Raw genomic sequence first — 26,282 nt, forward strand, 5'->3', positions numbered from 1 at the left:
AAGCGGATGACTATCGCAGAATTCAATTCAATCAACTGGTCACGTTCTACCACAACAACTCCACACCTAAGCTAATCACAGAGCCTCTCCTACAACGGACCTTCCATTCATCTTTCCGCAACCCTCTCTTCCATAACCACAGATTTTTCCTTCTCCTCTTTCCACACATCTAGTGCCTCGTCCCCAACATCGAAATTCTTCCTCAATCCTGCAAATCCCTTGTTGACAAACAAATAATCCACCTGCTCTAGAGTCTTCCCGCCCGTCTCCGGACAAAGCAAGAAGACAAAGATGATAGCAATAACATTGCCCGAGATAACCCACAGCCAAAAGTACCATCCAATCTGATCGAACCCTATGGGGCCAGCAAAGACTGTGATAAAAGTCATGAGCCACTCTCCAAATGCGGTCGCCGCACCACCGATATGGCGGTACTCCAGAGGTGCGATTTCCGCGCAGTAGAGCCACACGCAGCCCTGCCATGCGTACCCGAAGACGAAGAGGAAGAGGAAGATGACTGCCACGGCTGCCCAGCGTATTGCTTGCGTTGGGGAGATTGCGACGAGCACGGTGAAGATGGAGATCAGGATCGTCATGGCGATTGCGCCGTAGAGCAGGACGGAGCGTCGGCCCACGCGTTCAATGGTGAAGTAGAGGGGCACGCAGCCGAGTGCGAAGAAGGTGTTGAGTACACCGGCGATCAGGGAGACGAGATGGGGGTCTGTCACTTTGGAGAGAATTACGGAGCCTGTGGCTTTGTTAGCACTCTGGATCATTGTCAAATATTCCATTGGCTGTAATGGACTCACTGTAGTAGGCAATCAAACTCGAGCCCATCCATTCGCGGATCATGGGAAGCCAGAAGCACATGCAAAGTCTTCTCACAATCTTCATTCTGGTGTTATCGACGATGCCCATCGTCAAGAATTGTTTCCAATGCAAGCTCGAATTCGCCTCCAGTTCTGCTTCAATTGCTCCAAGGATCTCACGTCGGGTAGCCTGCACCTTTTCAGACTCAACCGGCGCATCGTTGAGACGTGCGAGAACGGCATCGCCTTCGTCCCATCGATTTCGAGCGTAGTACCATCGCGGCGTATCTTGACCGAAGTCAGCACTTGAACTTAACACTACCTCCTCGCTGATTCTTCCAGCATTACTTACCAGGCAAGAACCACATCGTCCCACCAGAGAAGAAAGCAAAAATGCACTGAAAAATAATCGGCACTCTCCACGAAGCCTGATTATCCATCTTCGTGAACCCATAGTCAACCCAGTACGCCAACGGCACTCCACTAATAAGCAGAATAGCATTCAACGCATTCGCCGGCCCGCGGTCTCCAATCTCTATCCCCGTCTCACTGAGATACGTAGGCACTGCGGAACTGATGCAACCGATCGCGAAGCCGGTGCAGAGTCGACCGACGATCAGTTGGGGTACCGAGTAGGATGCAGCTTGGATGACTGATCCGATTATCGCGGCGATGTTGCCCATGATGATGGTGCCGCGGCGGCCGATGTTGAAGGTGAAGAAGGCGATGCCGACGGCGGTCACGCAGGCTGCGAGGTCGTATGAGGCGGTTATCATGGGGATCGTCCAGACGTCTTTGGGGTTACCGATGGCGTTGAGGAATGGTGGGTGGAGGAGTACGCCTCCGAGTACGCCGGCATCGTACTGGACAGCTTCATCAGTATGTGCGTACGTGAGTGTTGTGGATATGATTTCGCTTCATGGTGTGACTTACGCCATACATCATGAACGAAGTACCACACACTATCTTCATGAGTGTATACAAGGTCCGCCCTCTGAACACCGGAAAACAACCCATCATGCAATATTATCAATCTCTAAATATCTCTTTCAGTCAATAAACCTTATCCTCACTAAACTCAAGAGTCATTCACAGCATTTACCCACTCTTCGTGTCGGAGAACCGCGCACATCTTATACACACCGCTCCACCTCTCCTTCCAGACCATCAATTCGATTAACCAAGGCAATCCCGCATTCTCCGTCCCAGAGATTCAAGCTCGTCCAAGGCAACCCAGGACTATCTTATCCGTCTACCCGCCGATCATTAACCCCATTCGACATTAGTCGGTAACCTTCCTCCCTTGCATCCTCCACACGACGACGATGCGTACCCACTTATTTCCGCTCTTAGCGTGTTTGTGGGGTGTAGGATGGGAATTGCGTGCGGAAATAAACGAAATCGGATGTGAGTGCTGTGGGGTGTTGTGACCGGCCTGTTGATCCTGAATGCGATGGGCGTGTTGCTCGACGTCGAACGTAATGACTTAGGACTTTCTCAGAGGAATATGCATAACGGCGACATACAAGATGGTTTTCCCAGATAGGAAACCCAGATTGATTGAATGCACATGCCGGTTTTCCGTTGTCTGGCTGGAAAAAGAAAGGTGGTGATGTCTGGGTTGCGAAGTTTGTTTCCAAAGCTCGGCACAACTAGGCACCCACTTTTGGATCTAGACTGTGACATCGTGCGTAAAAGATTGTGAAAAGGAGATGCATTCGTTAAATAGATTCCGTTTCCTGGGAAATGTGCAGTGAAGAGCTGTCATGGATTGGGCTGTGCTTTGTCTAGTTTCGGCTTTTGGCACGAATGGCGAAAGCTTGTTTGATCCAATTATGAGTTGTCGTCTATCTCGCTTTGTCTAAATACTGCAAGGCTATGGCATGGACGACATGCTGGTAATAGCACACAACCGTCTAGTTCTCTTCCAGAAGCATCTGTTGACGTGGAGTCTCGGGTTGGAACACACTGCATATCAAACACTACGCCATTTTTGTTATTGAATTTTAGAACACTCCTCCTGACGAAGCGCGGGTTTGAACATGGTAATAGCAGGTACTGGCATATGCTTTAGAGTCCACTTGAATTGTTGCCTAGAAACGCTATGCAAGAACTATGGCGCAGTATTCAAGCCTAAAAGAGGCACAAGTCGCAATTGTCTTCATTCCTGATAGTCTATTGGACGTTTGTTTGGACGTGCTCCAACGACATCGTGCATATGCGACTAAAAATGTCAGATTCCGATAAAACATGTCTCCAAGCCAGACTGCATAATTATCTGTGCTTGACGACGCTTGACGGCAAAGTATTGGGGACCAAGTCTCCACATAATTTCATTATACGCGAGATTTCTCATACAAAGGACAAGTATATTTATCGACTTGTTTGCCCTCTGAATGCATCATCAAAGAACCCAAATCACCCGCTACGAGCAATCACTGCACAACACCGTTGGTACAGAGAACCAATGTCAAAAAACTGCGGTTTGTTTCTATCTACAACTGGGCAATCGATACCAACAATGGAACAATCTTCCGACTTTCCAAAGCAACCATCAGGTGCTTCCATTTTTTCAGATGTTTTCGAACGATTACCCTGTCCGAATGATCATCAACACCTGCATGGCGTTATTCGCTGCAAACTTCACGACCAATTTCTGATAACTATTAAACACCTTTTCTCGCCTCCTTCCAGCCTTCTTCTATCATCATCATATATACCACATATATACACTCTTGAAGCACAATTTTCCGCTGGATCCCAACGCACTTTCCCTGCTTCACGAGCACTCCTTAGCCAAAGACGCCCACGATGGTTGCAACCTCTGGAACCCCATCACCAGCATCGTTCAACTCGGTACCGACTATTCCCTCCTCAGTTGGCTCTTCTCTTTCTCCCGTTCTGCCATCGGAGAAACCTAAAGTCGGATCCTGTCCACCAACAACGGCAGCCTTCGTCCCCTACTCAACATCAACTGAACACCACGGCAGATGGTGTCGCTTCAAGAGCTGCTTGAAGAAGCTTTGGAGACGAAGCGCCAAAGGTATGGCTTTCTTTCTGGAAGCTCTACACGATACGATTCTCGACCGCGAGGGGAAGAAGGATCCGACTGGCAAGCCAAATGTAAAGGACACTTCATCCTCTTCTCAGCATGAGGATATTAGGAGTATATATGGGACATCGCTGACACCATCAATCGTTTCCTCGGCATCGACCGCGTCTACAGAGAAATACTGTCTGGAGGTACGTATCCAACAAGCTCCCATTTCCTCTTCTCTCTTTCGCCTCCCTTCTTCGATAAACTGTGACACTAACAATGGAACATAGACACCAGACCTAGGCTCTCCAATAGAACTAGATATATCCCTCTTCACGACTACTTCACTCCCGTCCGTCGGAAGAGACTCCAATAGTACTACATCGACTCGGAGAACGAAGCCTCCCAGTTTTCAAAACCTTCCCGTCTCACCGCTAGCCCCCACCGATCTCTCGATACCAATATCGCCGCCTCTTCCCATGACATCACCTTCTGAACCGCAACGACCGCGCCTATACACTTCATTCTCACCACCCCGAATCCCAATTGATCCCCATGCCATCCCGTCTCCGGCATCGCACACTCCCACGAATGCCTCTCCCGCGGCGTCCACAGACAAATACGGCGATGGCGATGCCGGCGTCATCGTGTTCGAAGAGAACGCAGTGGCGCGAAAGGGGCGGGTCGTATGGCTTGCTGAGGAACTGGTCACCATGTAGAGCTATGCTCTGGGGTTAGCTTGGTTGTAGTTCCACAGTGATGTGATGATGGGTGGGTTCGGGGCACACTGGGCGCCTTTGATAGCAACTGCTGTCCTGCTTATACACCTGCTCCTATATACAGCGAGAGAAGGAGTTCCGAATTTCTGGTTTTTCCTTTTCTGTTTTGTACTGGAACCTTCCGCTAGAAGAGGTGTTGTAGTCACTTCATCTCATCTCCTTGACGGATCTTGAACCTCAAAGAGGCCATATGTCTTCGAAAACGGCAACGACCTCTATAGCTGATGGTTGCCCGGGGTTGTCGATCGATCGAGAGTGACCCGTCTACTCAGGCTGATCCTCTTAGCACATTCTTGAGCGAGAATCACTCTGTTTTCGTTCGAACCCGAGTTCTTCCCCCGTTCGAAAGCGTAGTCGAACAGGCTTGCATCTCACCCCAAGTGATTGGACAATCCCGACCCACCGAACGGATTTACGGCGTATTGGCCACGGGCCCATCCGGCACAACGGCGAATCCAACAGATACGACTACCATAACGGACCCAAGATTCGTCCAGGCACCTCAGGGCATTGATGAGGAGTATCGCATCTCCTTGATGACGAATGACGCATCTTCGAACAGGACAAGACGGGTCTGCTGGGGTCATTTCATGTGCGACTCCACTACCCAATCTTCCCGACTTATATACACCCACCTTTATATATACCCAAAGCCTACCTTTATACCTAGAGCCCACCTTTATATCCAAAGCCGGAGGCAATTCATATTCCTTCGTGTTTTTTGGTCAATCGATCGCAGGAGGGAGAAGCGGCACAGTGTTCAAATTCCATCCTTTGGTGACGAATGAGGCATCTTCGAACAGGACAAGACGTTCCTGCTGGCATCATGGATGCCTTCGATGACTACTTCTCCCGAGCCTATATATACATTTATATACACAGGAAGACGCGAGGAGGTTCGTCCCTTCTCTCATTCTTCGTTTCGTTGGTCGAGAGGGGGATATCTGAACGAAACATCTGCTCGACGGTGAGCACAGCTCAAGTAATATCCTTGAATGCTGACAGACTTCACCGGTACGCTTCCGACCCAACCACCGAAACCAAACAACATTTTCGACGCGAGGGCACACGCGATCTCACATACGGCATCGAGAAAGATAGGAGGAGAAAGGAGGATGAGACGAGTCCATTTCTCGTTCTTCTCGTCGATCTTCCTGTCCCGATGGAGGGAGAGATCCTGTGGACGCTCGTTCACCACCCACCCGAATCAAACATTGATCGATGGAGCGATAATTTATTGAGTATCCTCACATATCTGAGCATCGACCAATCGAGCGATAGCCTATTCAACGAGAGCAGTTTGGCCCGAGGGGCAAACATCTTCTTTGGGTCTATCTTCGCTATAATGGCTGGGCTGGGTCAAGGAGGAAGCGATGGTAGGTCGACATTTCTCCTGCAGTCGACGGCAGACCAGGGCATTCCACCACCGACGACACTGGCAAAGCCATGGCAGTATATTACAACAGTGCAAAAGACTCCATTAGCCCTCGGGCTCGGCGTTATTCTTTTAGTAGGCGCTTCTGTTCTATGCCTTATGGTTCGCGCGGTTTTCTTGGCCGACAAGAGACAAGGTTTATGAAGAGGTGTGTGGGGAACTTGCACCATCTCCTTACGCGCAAAGCTCGAGGTATATAACCACTCGAAGAAAAAGTGAATGACACGAAAGCCATCACAACACACCGGGCGTGTACACAGGACAATGTAGCTGACATCATGACGAAGTTCCTCAGTCAGCAAGGACATGAACATCTCATCCACATACTGAACAAGAATCTAATATCGTATTTCTCTTCGACCTTTACCTCGAGAGGAAGGGATAAACCGAGAAGAACAGTCCGATCACCTGCCAACTATCAAATGCTCAAGACGGACTTCAACACCGTGAGCGCCTCTGGTCGCTTGCTGCTGAAGACATTATGCTCGCGCATTTCGTGTTCAGAGAGATACGAAGGAGGAGAAGGAGATGATACGGACAAGTCATCCATCGTCTTGACGACTGAACGAACAAATCTGGAAGCTATATAACCAGAACCAAACAAGATCCAAATCTGTTCTTTTGCCGCTCTTTTTGTTTCACGAGGGAGGAAGAGATCTCGCGGACACCCACCTATCCCTTCTACGACTGGGAAACCCCTGGAACATGCCTTCAAAACGGTGAGCGACTTTGTTCGCTAACGCCTGGAGACTTTTACGCTCGCGCGTTTTGTGTGCAGAGAAGAGACGAGGGAAAAAAAGACCGTTGCGCAGACGCCTCATATCCCTCATCTTCCCAACGACCGCACGAACAGACATCGAAATTATATACATAGAAGAAGAGAAAGTTCAATCTCGCTCTCTGTCCGCTCCTCACCGCCCGAATGGACAGTAGACCTGCAGAAAATGTTCGGAAGCGCGGTTGAGCGTCGATGGCTCTTCATGACGTATACACATCCGGGGAATATACACCAAATCAGAAGAGATGGATCTTCGTTTTTCCTCCTCTCCCTTTTCGTTGTATGAGAGATTGAGGAAATCGAACCAACCCCTACACATACAGGCAATAGATCGAACGATACGCAGCAAGGCAATGGATCAAACGCTACGCAGCCAGGCAGTGGATCTACGTGTTCCGGACAAACCCCCGACTACCATCGCCACATGGACGGAGAAGCAGCCTAAGAACAAAGGCTATAAAGCGCGGGCGAACTCCGATTACTATTCTCCCCCGGCCGCATACAAACGAGTACTTATATACCCCAAAGGAACCAAACACGTTCATCTTTTTCCGTTCTCCTTGAGGAGAGAGAAGAGGCGTCGCGAACATCCATCCAGCTCCCTCATGGCAGTGAGGCATTGTATGGACAAGCCATAGAGAGCGCGGGAGAGCTTTAGTCTGAACCCATTGATGGACTTGTGGACGGGAAGAGGAGGTGGAGGTTGTCGAGTAAGACAATCGTCATCCAGATCTGCTCGCGGTTCTGATCGAGGACTACCATGAGGAAGAGAGGAGAGCGGCCAGGGACAAGAATCCAAGAATCCCCAGGCAGACCGACAATACCTCGCGAACAAATTTTGGCCGAGCGGCGTCGCTCTCGAACCACGTGTATCAAAGACGGATATATATATTCGCACGACACGATAGCGAGTGCTCTAGATCGAGCAATCGAGACCTTGCAATGGACCGAGCCGGTGATGAGAGATTACTACACATCATGCCCGGTGGTCTTTTTCTCGCGGTGTAGGTCAAGTAATACAAGGAGGAAGAGAAAGCGAAGATAAGAGAGAGAGGCTAAGGACAAGCATCTCCAGGAAGACCGAAAAGCTTCGCGAACGTATTCTGGCCGAGCGCAGCTATCGAACCACCTGGATCAAAGACGGATATATATACACGCAACACGACAACGAGTTTTCGATGACGAGCAATGGAAGCTCTGCAATGGACCGGACCGGTGATGAACGACGGCTACATATCATTCCCGGTGGTCTTTCTGCTCGCTGGAAGCAAAGACAACTCAGACGACGACGATTCCACAAGTAAATCAAGTAACCAATGTTCTGGTTCGTTTCTCTCTCGCGAGAGTGAGGGAAATGAGAGACAAGTTCATTGCCCACAAGTTGCTTTCGAAGCGGATATATACACGGACACAGGGGGAAGATGGGACGATCTCGTTGCCCAATCTCTTTCGCCCACTCTTTTTCATTCAATCTCTGTCGTCCAATCTCTGTCGTGAAATATCTGTATTCAACGCAGACGTATATACCAACGCACGAAGCAGCGAGAGATAGGGATCGACAACTCACTTGAACGGCGACTCCTTTCTAAGGTAGACGTTTAGTTGAACGAAACTTTCGTGACCTCAACTTCCCAAGAACACAACCCCATTGCCACCCAGGGAAGCAACGGATTTGGCGATAGCGGGGGTGAGCCTTCAGGTGATGAATCCGATCAAGCAAGGAGGTGTCGAGATGACGATATCGAAAAGTGGCTAGACTCGCGGTACCTCAACTATAACATGCCACATCTCCTGGACTACACGTATGGAATCTCCGTACGAGATTACCTTACGATTATATACACGTTCGCTTCTTACGTACAAGAAGCAGCATGGCTCAACGGTGAGCGGAAATGAGCTCAAAGTTTTCCACGAGGGGATTTTAAACCTCAAAGAGGCCATCGTGGACGATCTCTCGTAGCGAGAGCGAGAGCGAGCGAGGCCAACGCAGTTCTTCACTGGCAGATCGATTCCGCAGCGAATTTTATATATACGTTATATACGAATACAACACACGGCGAGATGCGCACAGGTTGTTTGAAGCTATTTCACCTTTGCGAGGAACAATTCCAGGCACATGGAGCCAATTGGCTTCGGAATTCGATCGCTATGCTGAAACGGGATCCTCAATACCCCGGAATCAGGTAAGCAATTCACTGAAGATTTAAATGAACAAACCACTGACGTTCTAGATGACGAACCAGCTGAGGATTCGACTACACCATCCGCCTAATGATAGGCGGACCTCAGCTTTACATGGTTAAGGCTTTCTGCGCTCCTTCAGATGGAGAATTTCAATTTCCAGTTACGAAGCCTCTCTCAAATGTGGCTTGGAAGTGTTTTCTCTTCTTGAACGGAATGACTGGTATACTCCAGAGTGTACGACGAACACATGCGGCAGCGAGAGAGAGGGCTTCACACATCAATGCCATGGAGCCTCCTTTCCAAGGCAGATGTCTATTCTAGCAAGAGCGTGCCCTCGGAGACCAACACAGTTCTTCACTGGGAGATCGATTCCAAGCGAATTTATATACGAACACAACACACACAGCGAAAAAGACGTATTAGAATGAGAGAAGGACTCTCGAGATAAGTCCCACCAGCCATGCTTCTTTTCAAAGCGGATATATATACGCACAAAATGAGAGAGGGTTTTACACGATAATTCAATGGAACCTCGTTTCCAGAGCAGATATTTATTTGCTGGCACGAGCGAGCCATTGGAGACCAGCACACTCCCTCACTTTCATATCATTCTCGACGCGCGAACCTATATACGACCCTATATACGAACCTACACACTTGTATCGACATGATGAGGAAGAGACGGAGGGCAAGTACATTGTCCATAGCTTCTAATTTCTATCGTCTCTACGGAAGCGAACCTCGAAGGAGATCATATCTTTCTCGGGTGGACAATTTCATTGCCCACATTTCCGCCCGTCCGATTATTGATACCATGATCTCGTGGGTGAATGCTATATCATCAGCTCGCCATGCGAAACTTTTAGCAAGGATGCTATTTCCAGGCCTAATATTCCAGAGGCCTTAAAGGATAAGATATATATCTATAATGCTATGCAGCAACTCTACGTTCCGCGGTTCATTCAACATCCGCTCATCGAACAACTATGCAAGCAGATGTACAGGTCCGAACTAGACGCTTCATGGCTCCTCGATTTTGAACTGATGGTGGGGCGGAAAGGATTCTATTCCCAGGCCTAATATTCCAGAGACTACATATTTATAATGCCGTGCAGCAGCTCTGTGTTCCCCGCATCATCCAACAGCCCTGTGTTCCTCGCCTCATCCAACATCCTCTCATCGAACAACTCTGCGAGCAGATGTTCTGTTGCACGCCCACACGCCCACGCGCCACACGCGTCGCTCGAATGGAGAAAAAGACTTCCCTAGCAAAATCAGACGGAGCCTTCATTCCAAAGCAAGCACTCCCAACGCCGCAAGAGAGAGGAAGAACTCCAGGCAATGTTTCGCTCGGAGATTGTCTCCGCCGCGCCGACACCAGAAACACCACGGGTCGAAGAGAAGGAAAGGGAATGAGTACAAGGGAAAGAAGAGAAGAGTTCATACCTCCCAGTGGGTGCTCGACGCGCGTATATATACACAGGCGCCTTTTCTTTCCTAATGTCGTACACTATACATGGGTAACTCCATTCCTAACCCTGGCATCTCGAGCTTCCAGCGGCAGAGACGAAGACACACCTCCAACCAAATCCACCACGAGTTGAAGAGACGGGAAGGGATAAGATCAAGGGAAAGAAGACGAAAATTTATTTCCTCCCAGCGGGTGTTCGACGCGCCTTTATATACATTAGCAATGTTTTTCTTAGAGATCTCAGACAACTTGTTCTTCACAGTCATAGAGGGAAAGAGAGAACTCGAACAACTCAACGAAGAAACACCACGAGACGAATACACACCTCCAACTATAATGGCCATGAGAAGAATACACACCTCCAACTATAAACACCACGAGTCGAAGAGAAGGGAAAGAAGGGAACAGTTTATTTTCTCCCAGTGGGTATTCGACGCGCATATATATACACAGGCGGGATATCCCTTTTAGAGATGTCAGACATCTGCTCAAAGTCATATAGAGGGAGAGAAAGAGAGTTCGAACAACTCAACGATTCATCAACGACAGAAGACCAGGATCCACACACCTTCAACGAAGAAACACCGCGAGACGAACACACAACTGCAACCAAGAACAACAAAAGACGAGAATCCACACACCATGTACCAAAAACGCCACAGGACGACTACACACCTCCAACTAAAACCACGACGAAATGAAGAGAAGGAAAAGGATCTATAGATTAGGTAGTAACCAACCATAACCAATTGAAACGTATAAACCACAGCCTTCTTCCATCTTACTGTGCCATGCTATGCCACGCTTGAAGTTTCATTTTGTTTAATTCGATTTGAGTTGACTTGTATTTCGATTCGATTCGTCTATATGCCTTCCCGTTCCATTCTCATCCCAGAGAGAGGAAAAATAAAGATAACACATACATTGTACAAACAAGAAAACCCCAGAACAGGCGACTAGGTGACGATGACGAGAGAGGAGAGATGTGGTGGGTGGTATGAGCGTGTAGATGATGGAGCGGATACAACGTCCCCCTCCCCCCTGAAACCCGACGACAAACGAAAACATCTAGGTAGGTAGTTATAATATAAAAAAGCGTACAAAAACAAGAAGAGGAACAGAGAAGAAGAAGGGGAAATTCTTTCCGAAATTTAATCTTTGAATTTGTGAAGAAAAACGGAGAAAAAGAGGAAGAAGAAAACATGCCAGGTTTATATCGATCGGATCGGAATCATGCAAGAAAAGCTCATTTGAATTTGCGCCTTTGGTCCCCCTCACGTCTTCTCTCTCATCAGCGAACCCAAGTGGCTTAATCCAACCCACCAACGCATCAACCAACTAATCCGCCGCCCAACCGACGAGACGCAGGATCCATAATCTCGAATCCCCTGAAAAGAAGTCCTCGCCCCCAACGCACGCGTACCCCGCCGTCCTGGATGCATAATATTTTAATCCCGTTTTTCTGCGATCGACCGATCGACCGATCGATCATGATGATTTGATGATTTTTTTTATTCTTCGTATCTTTATGAATCTATTCGTCCTCCTCTCCCTCCAGGAGGGTGTGTTCGAGGATGTCGCTGAGCGTCAGGACGCCTTTTAGTTTGCTCTCCTCATCGATGACGATGAAGCGGTGGACGCGCGAGCGGCGGACCGTGTCGTATATCGTCGCGAGGTTGTCTTGCATGGAGCAGGTGTAGATGCCGGGGAATTCCTGTGATGTGAATGTTAGAGGGGGTGGGTCTATGAGACGGAAGGGAAACATACGTCTGATCGTTTCAGGAGGGCGTCGCCTACGGTCGAATTGAGGTCGTCGTAGGCTCCGCCTTTGATGAGCGTGATGACGTCGACGGACTCGAATACGTTTATCACGGTGCCTTGGGTTGTCAATTAGCCAACATTGCGACGCATTGCCGGTAGGTAAGGTACATACCATCCTTGTCTAAAATGGGAACGCTGGAAATGCTTTTCTTAACTAGCATATGGATGACGTCCATTACCGGCGTGTCCATATGCGCCGTCGCGAGATTATCGTAGGTTCCAACATGCGGGAGCTCTCGCAGCGGCTTTCGAAGCATCTGCGTCTCCTTGACGTTGACCGCGACGAATTTCAGGATGCGGTACTGTGTGATGACGCTGACGACCATGTTACGATGCGTCTCGTCGTCGATGTCCACCAGCGGAATGCGCCGCGCTCGCGATTCGAGCATTCTCCGACATGCTTCGTAGAGGGGTCGGTCCGGGTGGATCGACACGGTCTCAATGGGTTGCACTCCAATCGCTTTCTCGATATCTGCATGCTGTTAGGTCCTGGGCCGCTCCCGACGCTTGTTGAGGAAACCAAACACACCTCGAAGGCTGTCGAGCCGGAACTGATCCACCTGCCCGAGCGCATCGGGGTTCTGCCATATGTACTGTATGACGTTGATGTAGTCTGACGTCGTCAAGAGACCAGCGAAGGTGGACGACTTTGAGTCCCAAAGCGGCGCCGAGACAATGCCTGCCTCCAAGATTAGCCCCAGCGCGGGAGTGGAATGTGGTGAGCGTGCAACAACCCACCATTTTGAATCAGGATGTTGAGACTCTTCTTCACCAGCAGTGCCGTGTCGAACACGATCAGGCGAAAGCTCAATGGAAGCACGTCGTAACTTCTCCGGACCTTGAGAAATGCACGTATGATCCTCTGCTCTGTTGTTAGTTCCGATGAACGGCGGCGGTATGGTCACATTCGCTCGGACATACCAAGCCCTCCATTTGCTCTCTATCTATCGGCGAGAGCATCTGTGGCGATTGAGGCGGTCTCGTCTGCGACAAGTACGTCCGCGGCGCAACGAAAGATGGCTGGTGACCCAGAGCATCCTCGTTAACGGTATTGGGCGGCGGCGCCGGCGTCGTGGGGTCGGCTGTGTCTGCACCAGACATCGTGACGGCGGTGCTCCTTTGGACGGAGCCACATGGAGGTCTATGTAGGATCAGCTTGGGGTTGTTCCGATAGCCCTGGAGATCGCGGCGTACGGGGGAGGCGAGGAAAAGCAGGCTTGCGCAGGGCACGAGGGTATTGCGGATCTCCGCTCTGCCCTGAGGTTGCGATTCACGGGCGAGGTTGAAGCTGCCACGCGCTAGTAGTGGGGCGGCCTTGGCCCGCGCTTTCCCCAGATCTGCTGTGCTGACTCAGGCTGCCATGCCTGGTCATGACCGCATGCATGCAATCTTTTCTGGTTACGTCAACGTCAACATCACTTCATCAGTATTGTAATACCATAGTGCGCAATGGAAAGGCACCTCCAGATCAAATCAAAATGCGAGAGAGAGATGGACGAATGCGAAGTCCTAGTGCCAATAAGTAACCGTAATGCGAGCCGTCTGTCCGTCTGTCTGTGTCTGTCGGCTGCTTGTCTCTTCAATTGACCATGCTACTACGCCTTGCTTGATTTGGTACAGGTCGCATCAATCGATGCCGTTCGTCAGAAAACAAGATGAGGAAGTGGAGGAAGGAGAACCGCAAAAATTGAAAAGTACAATTGAAAAATAAGAAAATCGACGCAGATTGTTCGGCATCTTTGTAGCCTCTCAGCGCCTTTCCCCAATTCCATGACACATTCCCAAGAAACGCTAGTGACCTCGAAATATAAACATCTGCCGTGAGCGCCTCATCACGTTCAAGTAGGGTTCTTTTGAGCCGCCTTGACTGCGTCCGCATTCAGCTCGGGGCCTGGCTCGGTCTCTTCCTCCTCCATGATTATTTCGGCGGCAGCATGCTCAATGGGCTGCTCGGGCTCGCCTTGCTCCTTTCTTGACTTGGCTACAATAGCATCCGCCTCGCTGATACCCGCGCTGGCGCTCTGCTGGTCGCTGTCGACTCCGATCGTACCCTCGTTTTTCCGTTGCTTGAGAGCCTTGTTGTCGAAGCGGACCACCATACAGGATAAGTTGTCCGTGGAGAATCGGGCGAGTGCGTGGTCCACCAGTATTTTGGAGGCTACCTGCGGATCTTGAACACCGCGAATGAGGTCGACCGCTTCCTGGTCAGAGCACACATCCCATAGCTGTATACATGTTAGTGTGAATGCTGGTCGTATTAGAAGAATAGACTTACCCCATCGCAAGCAAGGATCAAGAATTCGTCTTGGTCCGCCTGGATCACCGTCTCCGTGGTGTATGGATGGCCAGTGACCAAGTCTTTCATATAAGCGTCACCTAGGGCCCTAGTAACAGCCAGAACGCCGTTAACGCGGTTGTTGAGGATCAAGCCACCTGCACTGGCAACACGACGACCTTCATTTTCATCACTGCCTTTGTGGTCATAAGAGAGTCGAAGAGCCCGGCCGTTCCGGCATAGCACGATGCGAGCATCTCCAACGTTCGCTGTGTATAGAACTCGCTGACGGCTTGCGTCACTACGCAATTTTGCTTCCGCTGGGTGTGGCTCACTTTGAGTAGTGGCTTTCGATTCAGTCGTTTCCGAATTGGCAGTGGCATCGCTGGCCTCGCCACCCTCGGTAGAATTCTTCACCGCAGACACAGCCGCTGGTGCAAAGAGGACGGATCCAGTGGAGGACTGAGAGTTGGGGACGCGATCCTCCCAGCGCAGTACTGCTATTACTGCAGTGCATCCGCTGTTCTTGAGGGGCAACTTCTCGAGCTGCTGGTCGACCGAGGTGAAGGTTTGGTCCAACAGTTCAGGGATTGGGGTGTTTGGGTTCTTTCGGATCGTGTCCTCCAACAACAGATGCAATTTCTTCCCGCACCAATCCGCTGCAAACGTACCGGCGTGGCCGTCGAAGATAGCGAAATACCCGTTGTCAGTCTCCACCACAGATTGCGAGGATGGGTCCGAATGATTCGATGCTGAATCGGAGAGAGAACTTCTGCCCTTGTCCTGGCCGTACGAAGGCGCCGGCGTGCTGAGGAAGTTGTACAGGTATGCGTGAGTATCCTCCATAGTCCTGCGACATTTCTTATTCTTGTCCTCGGTCACTCCGACGCGGAACGTCGAGCGGGGTCCAGGTACTGACTCCCCAGCCGAGTTGTTCAGCGACCCCTGGGGGACATTGAGCGCGGGATCCGACTTCCCAAGCTTTTGCATGGGCGTCTGTGGCTTATCGGAATTGGAGCCTGGAGTGGGAGAACCGGACAGGTGCAGGGACTGCTTCGCACTCGAGATCATGTCTCTGGCCCGCGACACCCCGCTGCTTCTTCGCTTCTTCTCACCGGCGGGACTTGTCTCGCTGTTCTTGCGCTCTGTGGAGGGGGCAGCGGCGTTGCCGGTACGCTTCTCGCTGGCAGGGGTTGCCTCGCTGTTCAGAACTGGGGCGCTCTTTTGGGTGCTGGCAGGGGCGGGGGAATCAACGGCAGAGGAGTCTTCGTCTTTGCCAGGTGAGGATCCGAACATCCTGTTCAGAAGGCCTCCCGAGCTGGAGAAACTCCGTCGCTTGTTTCCAGCCAGGATGAGCGATGGTTGCGCAGAACGCGGGGAGTCTGTGTGTGAGGAAGGTACGTCGGAACGAAGAGCAGATCTATTCTGGGCCTGAACCTTGGTGGTCGCGTCGTCTCGAAGAGTGACGTCAAGGATGTTGTACTGGGAGGGGGACTATGCTATGCAGGGTCAAATGTTAGCACCGTTGGCGGGGAATGAGAGAGAGACGAGAGCGATAGCGAGAGAGCGCGCGCAAAGAGAGAAGAGAGTACAGAGTAGTAGCTGGGAGGATTGTGTGAGTACGAGTAGTGAGTGGAGAACGCCCGTCCGCTCGCACGCACGAAAGCACGCACGCAACGTAGGTGGTGGTTGGCGGTGCTGGCGGTAGTGAGGGGCAGCCTCGTACTAGGCCCGACGAACTGTATAGAACCGGCGGTTGGGGACGGGAGAAGTTGCAAGGTTGACGAGCAAATGGAGAGAGACGTACCCGAACGAGGTCGCTGCCAGGACCCGACACACAGGGGCGGGGGAGGGGGGATAATAAATGTTAGGCGAGTGATGCAATGAGGAGATGAGGGGAATGTAGGGTTGGTGTTGGTTTGGTGGTGGTGGAGGAAGGGAAGTTTGTTGTTCTGTTGTCGGAGGTTGGAGAAGGAGGAAGAGAGGAAGAGCGCAGGCACGGGAAGGTAGGGAGGGAGGGGAAGGGAACTGAGAGGTGGTAAGGTTGGGAGGTTTTGTAAGAGTAATCAGGTAGAAAAGTGATGTGAATTAGGGTTAAGGTAGGCAAGTAGGTAGGTAAGTAAGGTTAAGGACGAGGCCAGGCAAGGCGAGGCAAGGCGAAGCAGTAATACTCCTAAGGTAATAGTAGGTGGTCACGTATTATGTGTAGGCGTAGGCGTAGGCTAGATGTGCCTATGTATTGCCTACCTATGTCATGCGTGCAATAATGACACCGACGAGCTAACTGCGATCAATTCCCACGAGTAACTAATTGATGATGATAACTGCTAACTGCTGACTGCTAACTACCTGTACCTGTACCTGCCCTGCTACCAAATGACGTCGGCACGAAAGTTTGTTCGGCGTTCGCGTCTGGCCCAGCGGGCGACAGGGAGTTTGAACGTACTACGAGTCACTAACTCCGTCGGATGACAGAGAGTGCGCAAAGGCGAAGATAGAGAGGTACAAACAGCAGGAAGCGAAGACAGAATAAAAAGAGTTAATTAGAGGGGAATATAACAATTGGCTTCATACATTCAATGCAGGTAACTGTGCCTGAGCACGAGTAATGGCTTACAAACTATGAGTTGCAGCACCTACAGAGTACTGTGTATGCCTTCAGACAGTCAAGACATGTATCAATTGTTCCCACCCAATTCTCCGACCTTCTAGTTCCAGCCCAAGAGTCAGGCATCATTGCTCTAGTCACTCCAATCCTCTTAGCTAGTCTTCGCGTCCGTGGCGGAGTGACTTGTTTACGGTACTGGGCCACTAGGATCAGTTCAATCCGGTGAACTGGTGAAACCTTTTACATTCCCGATTTCTACCTTAACACCCCATTCATAGTTCTTACAGTGTACCCTTGTGCAGGGCAGACCCCCAATTGATCTGATCCAATCCGATCGACAAGGAGAAAAACAAAACAAGAAACGAAGATCTGGTTCGATGAGATGACATGCGATCCATGCATGCCACGCCCGTTTACGACCCAACTACGGCGAACCCGGTTGCTCACAGGGTGGGGGCTCTGCTCTGTTGGCAAAGACCCGATGATTTCAACACATCTAAGAGTGATTGTAGATATAAAATACCTTGTCACATTCAATCAGGAAGAAATAAATATAATGAAACCAAGAAAAGGTCGGTATACAATCCATCACATCCCCGGTCATCGCGGTCCAGTGGATTACTAGTGCCTTTTCATGACCGATTGAACAAACGAGACAACTATAATAGACCATAAACCATCCTACGGCCATTGCATCTAATCAAATGCTTACATGAGGTTTATACGACATAAAAGAGCGAAATACACGCGACCCTCTTAAAGTCGCATTACAGTCGTTTTGGAGCAGCACTTGATAGAGTAATATCCGGATTCCTCCTAGAAAAGGCCCCACGAAAGACAAGTACACCATAAATTTCGAGAACGAAGTTTGTCCAATTGAAGATGAACGGCCTGTTTCATTATTGGACATCAAGGAGTTTCTGATAAGCTTGAGAAAGATGATGAAGGGGGGGGGGGGGTTCCCGAAAGACACGCTCGAGGGATGGGGTAAAGCAGTTGGTTGACACGTTTGCATGGTTGGCTGGCATAGCATTGGCCTGAGGGAATTGGATGATTGCGGTTCTATCAGGAAAAGTTGCTGCTGGGCCAAGCGTTAATATTCAGGCGCACTGTATGGCTTAGTGGGCATGGAGCGTTGAATAAACGCAGGTGAGGGAACGCCATGGGCACTGTTGTGGACATCGCAGCAACCAGACGGGACTGAGTTATGGCGTCAAACTGTCTACGGCTGTATCCTTGATGCTGTAATGTATTAGACGACGCCAAAAGGACACAAGGCTCCCTAACTCCATGGTATTGAACGCATGCAAGATTCATATCGACATTATCATCTTCGTAGGCTGTCGAGACGTGCCTGAAGGTCATCGTCACCCGGATCTCCTCCACCCACGGCCTGTGCCACTCTCCCTTCTGGCACGGCGGTCTTCTGCAGGCCGGATGGCGTCTCTCCGAGCTGTGTCTGGTCAGTACAATGATTGCAAAAGATGAGAACGATGATCCCCCATACCATTTGGCCTAGGTCAATGCCTATCTCGTCGAGCACCTGGTTCACGACCTCCTCACCCTCCTCTTCGTCCTCGAGGCCAGTCACGTCGTCAATGGCGTCATCCATCATCTCCTGTCGTTGGTCCATGATATCGTTCTCTTTCTCGAATTCCATGGCGATGCGCTGCAGTGCGGGGAGATTCATTTGTCGGTTCATGCTTCCGAGGAGTGCTGCGCGTGTTGTGTTAGAAATGCCAGAGCCTCGCTTTGTGATCCTGCTTACTTGTAGCTCCCTTCATGGATTGCATCATCTGCTCATTGCTTCGCACGGTCTAGACAACGTCAGTTACTCTGTAACAACTCGAATGTAGATTTCCCAACCTGTATCCTAAGCGATATAGCCTGCAACTGTGTTCGCATCTGATAGAACTTCTGAATGTACCTGCACGGCCGCGATTGCCATCAGTCCATGCCCATCACCAGCATCCATTGCGATAAGACGTACCGCCTGGTCCGAACCAGATCCTTGGCCTGTATCCTCAGCGGTCCCATCTGGCCATTCTTTGCGCTCTTCTTGATGTCCTGGACCAGCTTCTTCTCCTGGTTCTCCAACTTCACGCGCTCGCGGTCGAGTTCTCGTTGCGTCTTCTCGAGCGCCCGCTGGTGCTTCCGCAGACGCTCCGCCGGCGTCATGCGCTTGCCGAAGGCCCACTCAACGATCTAGATAGGTAGCGGGTGTTAGATTGCGTGGAACGGCCCAATGTGATTTGGCAACCACCTACATTCATGGCGACAGCCTGTTATTCTCTGCGCAGCGACTTGGGGTATTGTAATTTGTAGGGTAAGTGCCCTGTTGGCTTGAGGTTGGGTTGGAAGTGGGTTGAAGCTTGGAGATGCTATACGGTGGTCATGGTCGTGGTCGTTGCCTTGGCGTACGCTAGAAGGTTGCGTTGTATGCGGGCGGGTAACAAAGACAGACTAAGCACAGGTTTAAGTGTCCACCTAGAATGATGTTGACTATAAAATAAAGGCAAGTTAGTTCTCAGTTGACTACATTGTAGAGCGGGAAGACTAAGGAAGAGGCGTCTCCTACTGTTGCTATGCCATAGCTATGGGATACCACGAGTAGTAGCGAGTACTCGGTATATACAAACAAGACATATGACGAGGCGGTGAAAGCGTATCTAGTTCACGACTACGAGTGACAACTAATTCCTATTGGTAGGAATCAAATTATGTATTGGAGTATCCACCTGCATCGTTATTGAGTTGTTGTCAAGTCGGGAATTAATTACTTGTTGTTTTTATATAACCCTCTTGTCTTCCCTCTCCCCCCCTAAATTCCTTCTCCAAAACTTGTTTGGGAACGTTGCGGACGAAATCTTCTCTCTTCCCCCCTCCAACCACCGCCCGCCCCAACCAATCATCCGACCAGCCAATCGGCCGGCCAATCATCTCATCCCATCGCGCCACAGCAAAGCATATTATTTCCTTCCCTCACCCTACACCTACCTTGTACTCAGACACCTCATACCTCCAAACTACTGACGTCGCCATCCAAAAATCTTTCGCCAGCTGTCGACCCACCGCCATTCATCTTCCAGCGCCGCTCGCTGCGACATGATTTGATCTGTTTTATCGCATTCCACATAATTCGCCCTCATGAGTTCTAATCAAGGTGCTGACGGCCCCTCGACTCCCGGAGGTTCCTCCAGCAAACAAGATGCAGCAACCCCGGACCCATTCGTCCCTCGCGCTACCCGCCCAGGATACATGACTGTAGGCTCTGGATCAACACCCGAGGCTGCAGCACGCCTCGTGTCGATGCTAGATCAAGATTCTGGTTATGGAGGTAGTGTTGCCAATGGAGAAGGCTCTGGACCGATGTGGCATCCTAACATCGTCGAAGACCGACCAACGCCACCGCATACACCTCACGAAGGGAACGCTGCCGACCATGACCGACAGCGAAGCCAGGTCCTACAGCTTCGCTACAATAAAAACAAGAATGCTCTCGCCCGTGCCATTCAAGGCACTGTCGATACGTTGAAGGGATTCCAGGAGATGAACCTGTCATGGCCCGCACACTACCCCTCCGCCCAACAAGACCCCCAGAGCCCACAACACAGTCGAACCGAGTCTCGACCGGGACTTCAACACACGCAATCAGCTTTGGGAAGACCTGAAGCACAACGCTCACCTGATCGACCGAAACCCCCACGGAGGGCGGAAACCACGATCGAAGATGCATTCGGAGGAGGAGAATCGAGTTCGGCCGCTGAACAGGAGAAGAAACCCGAACCCCGACTTATCACGCCACAACTCGCCCATGACTTCTCGGTCCTGAAATTGGAGCTGCGTATGGGAGGAAGGACACAGACAGACTTGGTACACTCCCTCGAGAAAAGCTCTGTTGCGTCTCTCTTGGATGGCCAGATTCAACAGAGTATCCGCCATCTCTACTCAATTAGGGAGAGAATAGAGGATACGTCGAGTAAAGTCCTTGTCACTGGAGATTTAAATGCCGGAAAGTCAACCTTTTGCAATGCTCTTCTACGAAGAAAACTTTTGCCCGAGGATCAGCAGCCATGCACCAGTATATTCTGCGAAGTTCTCGATTATCGGGAGAATGGCATGATCGAAGAGGTCCATGCTGTACCGATCAACAACATCTACAACCGTCACGATGAGAGCACCTACGTGGTTTTTGACCTCAAGGATCTGGAAAAGATTGTTATCGACAACGAACGTTTTTCACAATGCAAGATCTACATCCGGGATATTCGTTCTGAAACCGAGTCATTGCTAAACAATGGAGTGGTCGACATTGCACTCATTGACGCACCAGGCTTGAACATGGACTCGGTAAAGACGACTGCAGTTTTCGCCAGACAGGAAGAGATTGATGTAGTGGTCTTCGTCGTATCTGCCGCCAACCACTTCACGGAATCCGCGAAGAACTTCATCTTCACTGCTGCACGTGAAAAGGCGTACATGTTTATGGTTGTGAATGGTTTCGACACGATTCGGGACCAGGAACGATGCCAGAACATGATCTTGAAGCAGGTCCACAACTTGAGCCCGGCAACATTCAAGGAATCCAGCGAGTTGGTTCATTTCGTATCAAGCAACGCCATCCCGATGGCACCTGGTGGCGGGGATGACGATGGAGACGACGATCCTTCCGACAAGGGCAAAGGCAAGGAAGCAGACAAGATCCGAGACTTCGAGGAACTAGAAACTTCCCTCCGACGATTTGTCCTTGAGAAGCGGGCGAGATCAAAGTTGGCCCCAGCGAAGACTTACCTTCTCAATGTCCTTGGAGACATCCACAATTTGGCCACAGTCAACCGAGATGTCGCTCAATCGGAGTTGGATCGAGTCAAGAAGGAGATGGATGAAGTGGAGCCTGAATTTGAGCAATCGAAGAAGGCAAGAACTGAAGCGGGCGAAACGGTCGATCGAATGGTTGAAGAAACTACATCCGATGTGTATAACTACACACGTGACACAATCAACAGCTCCATCGCCAAAGTGGCGGACCAAGATCTCGGTATTGCATACCCCGGTTTGTTGTCAGCGTACCAGTACGCGGAAGACATCAGGGATTCCATGCTTCATGAGATTACTGAGACCGTTCGACAATGCGAGGACCATGCCCGAGCCCAGACCGTTGAAGGCTACAATGGTGTCAAGAATATCGGAATTCTCCACCTTGGCGATACACAGTATGCGAACGTGATGTTCCTTCCCGAGAGAATGTTCCGAAAATCGATGCACGCACTTGCTCGACAAGTTGACATCGATATCGATGTTTGGGATTTCTTTGACGTTTCCGGCTTGTGGGAGCGACAAGAGAAGGCCGCAGGCACAGGCATGGCCTTGACAGTGGCTGGTATGGTTGGAGGACGTGTGATTGGTGGCGTTGGCTGGCTCGATGGAGCTCTCGGTGCAGCGAAGATCTTGGGCTCCAACAACATGAGGAGACTCCTCGTACCCGGCTTGATTGCTGGCTGTAAGTCTTCGATTACCCTATCTGATACAAGCCTTGACTAACTTCATTTCTAGTCGCTATTGGAGTTTCATATGTCCTAAGCTCGATCCCCAAATCGCTCCCACATCGCCTAAGTGCAAAGCTCTCATCACAGCTCGCTGCGATTGACTACACACACTCCAACGCCCTGCGTATCAGCTCGGAGGTTCGACGTGCGCTCAAGAGCCCCGCGAGCGACGTTCGCATTGGCCTTCAACGCAATGTCGAAAAGCTCCAGCTCCGAAAAGAAGAGACGGCCAAATCCAAGGCAGCTGCCGAGGTAGCACGCAAGTATTTTGGAAATTTGGTCAGGAGCAGCAACGATATCCGCCAAGGAGTCCAGCGCATCGACCTCGATGCACCTCCACCAAACTTCCCTACACTCATGCAGTAGCTGAAGCGAATATGTACTGATGATCAAAACCTCCATGATTTGAAAGAAAAAGCTCTGAAGCATTGGGATGGATGATGATTTTGTTATGATGGATAGGAGTTTTGGCAGGCGCTGGGATACCACGACCGCAATCGAATCAGACTCTTCTCAACCTGTAGATATATTCTAATTGAATACCCCCCCTTGAGCATTCGTTTAGCATCGTATACATCTTATTAATGGAAACCCTCCGAATCTGACTCTTGAATTCTGAATGTGAATCCCCGCATAATTTCTGGACATGACCAGTTCAAACCCCCCGCCAAGAATGCGGACCCCCGAACCTCAGAACGTCATCAGCCCGGTATCAACCTCACATCATTACCACCACCTCCTTCCCATGGCTCCCGCCGCCTCTCGACCACCCTAAATGGAAGCTCGACGCGATCCTAGATCGTTTGTTTTCTTTATAATCCTCCTCCTCATCATCAACTCCCCGGGACCCGAGCAACAGCCCTTCAACACCCGGAACCGATACGACGACGTGCTCGAGCGGGAATGGAGCCAACTAGATCTCTTGAATCGCACACGTTACGGCGACTTCGATGCGAAGAAGAATAAATGGCTGAATATATCAGGGCTGAGGGATGAAGACGGGTTCGACTGGGAATCGCTAGGTGCCGTGAAGAGACGAGCGATCGAGCAGACAAAAGGGCTGCTCGGACAGGATGCCGACTTCGCGCTTGATGGATCCGACGACCCCGGGGGAGGAAACAACATATTGGTTTACCGGAACGTGTCGGGGTACGTGGAGGGCGAATGGGTGCGCTCGTCCATCGGTCGCGTGAGGCATCCGTCTGATATGAATCTGACTGCCACGATTGCCGACGGCCCGTTCCCTTCGTCTGAGTTCGAGAGGAACCTCACGGGGAATAGTGGGTCGATACGGGTGCATGTTACAGAGCTGGATGGGAGGTCGCGGACGGATGAGAATAAGACGATTTCGGAGCTGGCGGCGAGGGTGGTGATTGGGGACGATGGGTCGTTTGGTGGGAATTGGTTTGAGTTTTTGTTGAATGGGGTGCACTTCACGAAGACTGGAGGCGCTGTTTTGACGACTACTAGCGATAGGTGAGTTCACGTTTGGAAGGAGTTGAGATGGTATGGCTAATATATCGTGCAGATTTGGTGGCATCTTTGCGCTGCCGCATTTCCAGCTTTCGCAGCATTTATATTCTTCCTCACAGGAGCTGCTTAACTCCACGATACACGATACGATTGAACGACAGATCAATAGGGTTTACCCGCTTTGGAATCCCTGGACATCCGCTCCCGAGGGTGCAAATGAGGCTTTGTTTACAAGCCCGCATTGCGAGTTCGTGCTCTACTTGCAGCAACATCCGATCGCATCTCTGCCTGCGATGGCCAAGCCGGACCAGTCGCAAACGAACCAGGGTTTTGATATAGACTGGTATGAGAACGAGTTGCGATTCCCTACCGGTGCCCCTGTATCGCGTAATTCGCCGCTGGCGATGTCCTTGATCGGGTTCTCTCCGGACTGTGGTTTCGTAATCGAATCCAAAGGACCTCCTGATTTTCCTCCAGGGGAGTTCGCCCATCTCGTAGGAACCAAGACGGAAGGGTTTAACGATAGGGCTAGGCGAGGAATCGTAGCATTCGCTGCAACCCTGACGCTGCAGCTCGTACTGTTGATCAAGCAGATGAAAGAGACTGCAACACCATCGACCCGGAATCGAGTCAGTTTCTATACGATAGCCATGCTCGGTCTGGGAGACGGGTTCGGGTTCCTTTCTCTCATCTTCATGCACCTATTCCTTGGAACTGCACAATTGGCGCTCTATGCCACAGCCTTTATGTCGCTGTTCTCTGTAGTCTTCGAACTACGCTTCCTGATGGATATCTGGACGGTTCAAGTGACGGAACAGATCCGTCAAGACCGACAACAGGCATCGACTACGACGCCGCCTAATGCACCTACACCTCCTCCAACGGCTGTCGACACTCCAGTACCTTCTACCAACCTGGCTCCTGGTGGAGGCCTCCCTCTACCAGCAACAGCTCCACGCCGTGGAGCATCCCCACCTATAATCATCGCGCCCGACCAAGACGATCCATTAGACGATGCCACGACCCCAACACCAGCCGGTGCAAACACTACCAACAACAACCCCGGGCGCGCTGAGCTAGGTGCTCTCTACAGCCGTTACTGCCTGTCCCTCATCGCCATCTTCTTCATGACCCTCCAATTCACCACCATGCGCACGACAGCGCGAGCCTTCTACTTCAACACCCTCTGCTTCCTCTACCTCTCATTCTGGTGCCCACAAATCTACCGCAACATCATGCGCAACTGCCGCAAAGCACTGCGCTGGGACTTCGTCCTCGGCCAATCCGCCGTCCGCATGATCCCCATCTACTACTTCTACGCCGTACCCGACAACGTCCTATTCTCTAGCACCGACGTTCGCGCACTCCTCATGCTCGCAGCCTGGGTCTGGCTCCAAATCCTCGCGCTCGCCAGCCAAGAGATCCTCGGATCCCGCTTCTTCGTGCGCGAGGGCTGGGCACCCCCAGCCTACGACTACCACCCCATCCTCCGCGAAGACGAAGAAGGCGCCACCATGCCCATCGGCTCCGACCAGACGCCCTCCTCCCCCTCCACCACCACCTCGTCCTCCAAACCCGGCGAGTCGAAGGCAGGAAAGGGCAAGAAGGTCTTCGACTGCAGCATCTGCGCTCAGGACATCGAGGTCCCCGTCATACCCGCCGGCGGGGCGTCCGCTGATGATTCTACCGCTGGGCTCACTAGTGGCGGGCTCGTGCTGCAGAGGAGGGCGTATATGGTTACGCCGTGTCGGCATATCTTCCACACGCCGTGCTTGGAGGGCTGGATGCGGTATCGGCTGCAGTGTCCGAATTGTAGGGAGACGCTTCCGCCGCTGTGATCAGGAGTGGGGGTTGTTGGATTTAGTTTGTTTATAGATTATAGGATTGTTTACCTTTTCATCGTTCATCTAGATGCTGTTTTACTAAAGGTTTTGTGGGTGTCGTTACTCGATTGTGGCCATCTGAGGACTTGCCATCAACGCTCTAGCGCCGTGCGTATGCCATGACAGTGACCACATCCATCCACGTAGTCATTTCACACTCCGTTTTCGATCATCCACCATGTA

General features: G+C 51.0%; 9 protein-coding genes across 9 annotated transcripts; 3 read left to right on the forward strand and 6 right to left on the reverse strand.

Annotated features, from left to right (window-relative positions):
* Nucleotides 1-29: 29 nt before the first annotated feature.
* BU24DRAFT_227309 (MFS transporter) lies at nt 30-1,945 on the reverse strand. The gene is made up of 3 exons (XM_033522125.1): nt 1,162-1,945; nt 810-1,097; nt 30-748 (listed from the first exon to the last, which is right to left on the reverse strand). Exons 1-3 carry the CDS (start codon nt 1,583-1,585, stop codon nt 108-110), a joined length of 1,353 nt encoding a protein of 450 aa, XP_033383375.1. The 5' UTR covers nt 1,586-1,945; the 3' UTR covers nt 30-107.
* A 1,675-nt stretch (nt 1,946-3,620) lies between these two features.
* On the forward strand, nt 3,621-4,565 carry BU24DRAFT_493517 (uncharacterized protein; the record flags this gene model as incomplete). The annotated part of the gene is made up of 2 exons (XM_033533974.1): nt 3,621-4,052; nt 4,137-4,565. 2 exons carry the CDS (start codon nt 3,621-3,623, stop codon nt 4,563-4,565), a joined length of 861 nt encoding a protein of 286 aa, XP_033383376.1.
* A 661-nt stretch (nt 4,566-5,226) lies between these two features.
* BU24DRAFT_493518 (uncharacterized protein) lies at nt 5,227-6,204 on the forward strand (the record flags this gene model as incomplete). The annotated part of the gene is made up of 1 exon (XM_033533975.1): nt 5,227-6,204. The coding sequence occupies exon 1, from the start codon at nt 5,410-5,412 to the stop codon at nt 6,202-6,204; it is 795 nt and encodes a 264-aa protein (XP_033383377.1). The 5' UTR covers nt 5,227-5,409.
* Nucleotides 6,205-11,309: 5,105 nt separating this feature from the next.
* Nucleotides 11,310-11,895, reverse strand: BU24DRAFT_227364 (uncharacterized protein). The gene has a single exon (XM_033522126.1). It carries the CDS (start codon nt 11,695-11,697, stop codon nt 11,380-11,382), a length of 318 nt encoding a protein of 105 aa, XP_033383378.1. The 5' UTR covers nt 11,698-11,895; the 3' UTR covers nt 11,310-11,379.
* Nucleotides 11,896-12,027: 132 nt separating this feature from the next.
* On the reverse strand, nt 12,028-13,415 carry BU24DRAFT_347973 (nuclear protein SNF4; the record flags this gene model as incomplete). Its single annotated transcript, XM_033523548.1, has 6 exons — nt 12,028-12,207; nt 12,261-12,370; nt 12,427-12,786; nt 12,844-12,993; nt 13,053-13,176; nt 13,236-13,415. The coding sequence occupies 6 exons, from the start codon at nt 13,413-13,415 to the stop codon at nt 12,028-12,030; spliced, it is 1,104 nt and encodes a 367-aa protein (XP_033383379.1).
* A 673-nt stretch (nt 13,416-14,088) lies between these two features.
* On the reverse strand, nt 14,089-16,236 carry BU24DRAFT_227398 (PP2C-domain-containing protein). The gene is made up of 2 exons (XM_033522127.1): nt 14,590-16,236; nt 14,089-14,539 (listed from the first exon to the last, which is right to left on the reverse strand). Exons 1-2 carry the CDS (start codon nt 15,883-15,885, stop codon nt 14,153-14,155), a joined length of 1,683 nt encoding a protein of 560 aa, XP_033383380.1. The 5' UTR covers nt 15,886-16,236; the 3' UTR covers nt 14,089-14,152.
* A 1,576-nt stretch (nt 16,237-17,812) lies between these two features.
* On the reverse strand, nt 17,813-18,142 carry BU24DRAFT_423956 (uncharacterized protein). Its single transcript, XM_033528383.1, has one exon. It carries the CDS (start codon nt 18,105-18,107, stop codon nt 17,898-17,900), a length of 210 nt encoding a protein of 69 aa, XP_033383381.1. The 5' UTR covers nt 18,108-18,142; the 3' UTR covers nt 17,813-17,897.
* Nucleotides 18,143-18,154: 12 nt separating this feature from the next.
* BU24DRAFT_423957 (Snf7-domain-containing protein) lies at nt 18,155-19,785 on the reverse strand. Its single transcript, XM_033528384.1, has 6 exons — nt 19,465-19,785; nt 19,188-19,402; nt 19,064-19,124; nt 18,966-19,014; nt 18,705-18,913; nt 18,155-18,650 (listed from the first exon to the last, which is right to left on the reverse strand). The coding sequence occupies exons 1-6, from the start codon at nt 19,468-19,470 to the stop codon at nt 18,525-18,527; spliced, it is 666 nt and encodes a 221-aa protein (XP_033383382.1). The 5' UTR covers nt 19,471-19,785; the 3' UTR covers nt 18,155-18,524.
* A 252-nt stretch (nt 19,786-20,037) lies between these two features.
* On the forward strand, nt 20,038-26,281 carry BU24DRAFT_493521 (uncharacterized protein). The gene is made up of 4 exons (XM_033533976.1): nt 20,038-22,697; nt 22,751-23,105; nt 23,542-24,219; nt 24,272-26,281. Exons 1-4 carry the CDS (start codon nt 20,345-20,347, stop codon nt 26,052-26,054), a joined length of 5,169 nt encoding a protein of 1,722 aa, XP_033383383.1. The 5' UTR covers nt 20,038-20,344; the 3' UTR covers nt 26,055-26,281.
* Nucleotide 26,282: the final 1 nt, after the last annotated feature.

This window comes from Aaosphaeria arxii (genome assembly GCF_010015735.1).
Source record: "Aaosphaeria arxii CBS 175.79 unplaced genomic scaffold BU24scaffold_5, whole genome shotgun sequence".
NCBI classification, from domain to species: Eukaryota; Fungi; Ascomycota; class Dothideomycetes; order Pleosporales; genus Aaosphaeria; species Aaosphaeria arxii.